This window comes from Priapulus caudatus, unplaced genomic scaffold (assembly GCF_000485595.1).
Source record: "Priapulus caudatus unplaced genomic scaffold, Priapulus_caudatus-5.0.1 Scaffold615, whole genome shotgun sequence".
Lineage (NCBI taxonomy): Eukaryota > Metazoa > Priapulida > Priapulimorpha > Priapulimorphida > Priapulidae > Priapulus > Priapulus caudatus.
In genome coordinates this window covers 95,963-99,987 of record NW_014577676.1, presented here as the reverse complement: position 1 = coordinate 99,987, position 4,025 = coordinate 95,963, and the positions used below count along the sequence as shown (strand labels likewise).

Here is a 4,025-nt window from a genome sequence, read left to right as displayed (position 1 = left end):
GACGCTGCGCTGCGGCGGAGGGGCGGCGACTCAGACGCTGTGCTGCGGCGGAGGGGCGGCGACTCAGACGCTGTGCTGCGGCGGAGGGGCGGCGACTCAGACGCTGCGCTGCGGCGGAGGGGCGGCGACGACTCGGACGCTACGCTGTGGCGGAGGGGCGGCGACTCAGACGCTGCGCTGCAGCGGAGGGGCGGCGATACGAACGCTGCACTGAGGAGGAGGCGACACGGACGCTGCGCTGCAGCAGAGGGGCGGCGACTCAGACGCTGCGCTGCAGCGGAGGGGCAGTGACTCAGACGCTGCGCTGCAGCGGAGGGGCGGTGATTCACCTCTGGTCAGGGCGGAAGCGCGTGTCCGTGGGAGGCAGGAACTTGGCTAGCTCCGACTCCAGCTCGTTCAGCTCGATGGCAAACCTCGTGAAGCCGTAGTATTGCTCGTAGTCCTGCGGCATGGCACCTACATGGGTGATAACAAAAAAAGTGGGGACTGAAAAAAAATTGGGTCCGAGGGAGGAGAAGTGACACCCCCCTCGAAGCTATGGATTCTGTGCAATATAAAACACATTTGGTGGCATTTCTCGATAAGATAAAATCACGACCGCCACGCGAACCGTCTCCCGAATCTACCAAATGCCGCAAAAATCACCAAGCTGCCGTCGCCATCGCAACCGAATGAGAGAAATACTACAGATCAAACTTTACTTGAATTTTAAAATGAGATTAAATCATATTAATTTTAAAAGTAATAATTTTACGAGAATTCTCCAGTGTTTTCACCACTTTCATGATACCTACCGTTATTGCTTGAGTAACAGCAATTGTCTAGAGTAACGATAAAATGTCTTAAAAACTTTGTATTCACTAAAACATTGCACTTTTCTAACTAGTTTGGCAAACGATCAGTTGCTGTAATCTTGGGACTAGAGCCGGTAAGTCTTGGACCAGCTAATATCGCCACATATCTGCCAGAGACATACAATCTCTCTCAAGTGCAGTTGTTTTCAATTTTATCACTGACAATTTGCAAGTTTCCCATTCTGCCATTCTCGCGACATGATAAAATGCACTGCTGTTACGATGTGTTCATATCCAATTTTCTATGTTATAACTCCTTAAAATCTTAGTGTTTTACAAGTTGGTGTGATCAGTGATATATCCGCCGTGGGGTGAGACTATATTTCGCTACATTTCTTTCGGATTGAGTGTTTCTGAGCAAGAATCACGTAATACAGGCTTTAATATAAATATATATAGAATGACTACCATCAGTTCTAGATCTAGTGGGCGTTTTGACTGTTGCCTAATACATGTGTAAGTCAATGACTCTTACTGGACTGCAGATATGAGTGGGCAGTTAGTATGCACAAGTCCAAGTACACATTGCCTTATATCGCAACATATACTGCCATCTGCCAGTTGAAATATCGCAAGCAGGCACTGTCAATCATCGGTGGGCAGACGTATGGCCGAAACCAAGAGTGCTAGAGGGTATTTAAATGAAAGACCTTGTCCCTTAAGTATGGGCTGATAGTCATATCCACCACAGTACAGTCTCACAGACTAGGAGGTGAGAACAAGCTAAGCCCAATGCGAGGACAGATGTAATCGACAAGTACCAGCCAGACCTAGTAGTACAACAGCACGGGCTAAACGTACGGGATCGAATGATACCACACGTCTTTCTGTCACTCAATGCTTGTGCTTACCTGGGCGCCAGACGCATTTTGCAGATGGCGCCACTCCGCAGTAGAATGTCTCGTTCCACTTGCCGAATATCTGCTTGATGGTGTTGCCCTGAGGGTCTGTGATGACTCCATGCACCTCCGACGCTTTCTCAGACCAATATGCTGCCTGCAAAATACACACAAACACAGAAGTTAATAGTGATAGAAGCAGCAGCAGCCATAACAGTAGTATTAGCAGCAGCAGCAGTAGCAGCAGCAGCAGCAGCAGCAGCAGCAGCAGCAGCAGCAACAGAACAAGAAGAACAGCAGCAACAGAAGTAACAGCAGCAGCAGCTGTAGAAGCAGAGGTAAACTCTTTATGACCACAAAAAGGACATCCTAGAAAGGTAATCAATGATACTTAGAAATGCTACCAAATGGAACTCGAATGTTTCCCACTACAAATAAACCATTAGGGAGAACCACAAGCGCAGTTATTTACATACATACATGGGATTCCTTTACCATTTGTTCTTTCAGGAAAATTGCGAAATTTCAAAACTAAAATAACTTTCAAGCAGTTTTCACATCTGCACAACAGATGGCACACCTTGGCCATATTAGACTGACCATGCAAGATTAATGATAAACATTCCGCAGGCTAAAGACCCGGTAAAACATGAGATCAATTGCGGCAACTGCGTGCATTAATTAATAACTAATTGCACTAATTAATCATTCAACGAGAGTACCTTGGAAAATTCCATCTTGCATGTGATATCGTTGCACTGTATAAACATTTCTCCGTACTGGTCGACCCAGCGTTGGCCACCCAGCAGGTTGTGAATACACGTCGTTACCTTGTTCCACTTATACTTCTCATTCCACCTGCAGAAATTATACCAGAGCTCAGACCGAAACGCGTAGCACAATTCACCGCAGTCGCAAATACAGAATCGAATGAATTTATGCGCATGATGTATATTCATATAAATTATAATCTGGTAATGTGATTGCGTACGATAATCAAGTGTTATAATGGTAATGAAATAACTGTGCATTTTAATTATATATAATAATAGTGTGTTATAGTTAGATTTTATAATCACGTATTATAATTATGAATACAATTCCCAATAAAATTAATGATGGCATTAATTTATATTCAATTAGTGCTTCATGTATGTGCATCCTTGAATAATAACATCACTCAGATATCAGTGGTCCGTCTGATTGTTGATCTCTATATTATTATAATTAATCGTACCAGTAATTTGCTACCCTAGGAAAGACTTTATTAGAGTGGCGATCACGAAACTTAAAACACACACATATGAGAACTACGAAGTTGCTAGGAAATATAATGAAATGCCAAAATCAAAGTGGAACATTTAGTATTAAATTGACTACGTCACGAATTTTCCATGGTAAAATTTGTAAAAAAAAAATTGCCATTTTTTACATTAAAAGTAAGAACTAACGTTACTAAATATATCCTCAAACTCTCACCTGGAAACTTCACCTGGAATGTTTTTACGTTGGTTAAATTTGCAAAAATCTAGACGATTTGGTAATTTCTGTTGTCTAACACTATTCCCCCAGTACTGTTCAGATACTGGCGTCTCTCTGTTTTTCACCGGCAAATTAGGGTATATAAAAAAGGTATATAAGCATGAAAAGTAAACAGAAACACTAATTGTATTTTAATACATTTTATTTTGTACAAATAACACACAAATATACTACTTGATGGTGCTAGAAATTCATGACGTAATCACTTTAAATGATGAAGCTTAGATCGGCCCTCCTAAGAGTTTCTGGGTGAGGGCAGAAATAGCATGGATTTTTTATGGACGTACTGACTATCGGCAACAGCTACTGCTAGTCTAGGACCAGACCCTGGACTTCAACAATCATGCTGACCTACCTTGGAAGAACAACAGTGCATGTTCCGATTGGCTGAACCTCGAGCGAACGTCCCCAGAACTTGTTTTTGAACCGTATGTCCGCAAAGTAGATGAAATTCTTCGAGTCAGCGTGGCACGCGCTAACCGGAGGATGATGACTCACCTGGGGAGTGAAAAACACATGAACCCACCAGTCACTCTACTACTCTTACGGACGCTTAGACAGGAATACACACGTTATTCTATTTAAGCCAGATTTGCCTTACCCAGCTTTGCCCCTGCTTAACCCTGCATACATACACTCCCTCTCACCCATCCTTGCCTCCCACCCCAGCCACACACATACAGTGTTACACGCTCTCTCACCCAACCTTGCCCCCCACCCCAGCCACATACATACAGTGTTACACACTCTCTCACCCAACCTTGCCCCCCACCCCAGCCACATACATACA

General features: G+C 43.8%; 1 protein-coding gene across 1 annotated transcript in view; it reads right to left on the bottom strand.

Moving 5' to 3' along the window:
• LOC106812169 (oxysterol-binding protein-related protein 6-like) overlaps positions 1–4,025 on the bottom strand; it is a 14,111-nt gene that overhangs the window by 2,423 nt on the left and 7,663 nt on the right. The window contains exons 6-9 of the mRNA XM_014815988.1: positions 3,591–3,733; positions 2,416–2,551; positions 1,706–1,850; positions 330–456 (exon numbers count right to left, since the gene is read on the bottom strand). Of these exons, the coding sequence (XP_014671474.1) occupies positions 330–456; positions 1,706–1,850; positions 2,416–2,551; positions 3,591–3,733 (551 nt within the window). The remainder of the gene's footprint in view (positions 1–329; positions 457–1,705; positions 1,851–2,415; positions 2,552–3,590; positions 3,734–4,025) is intronic.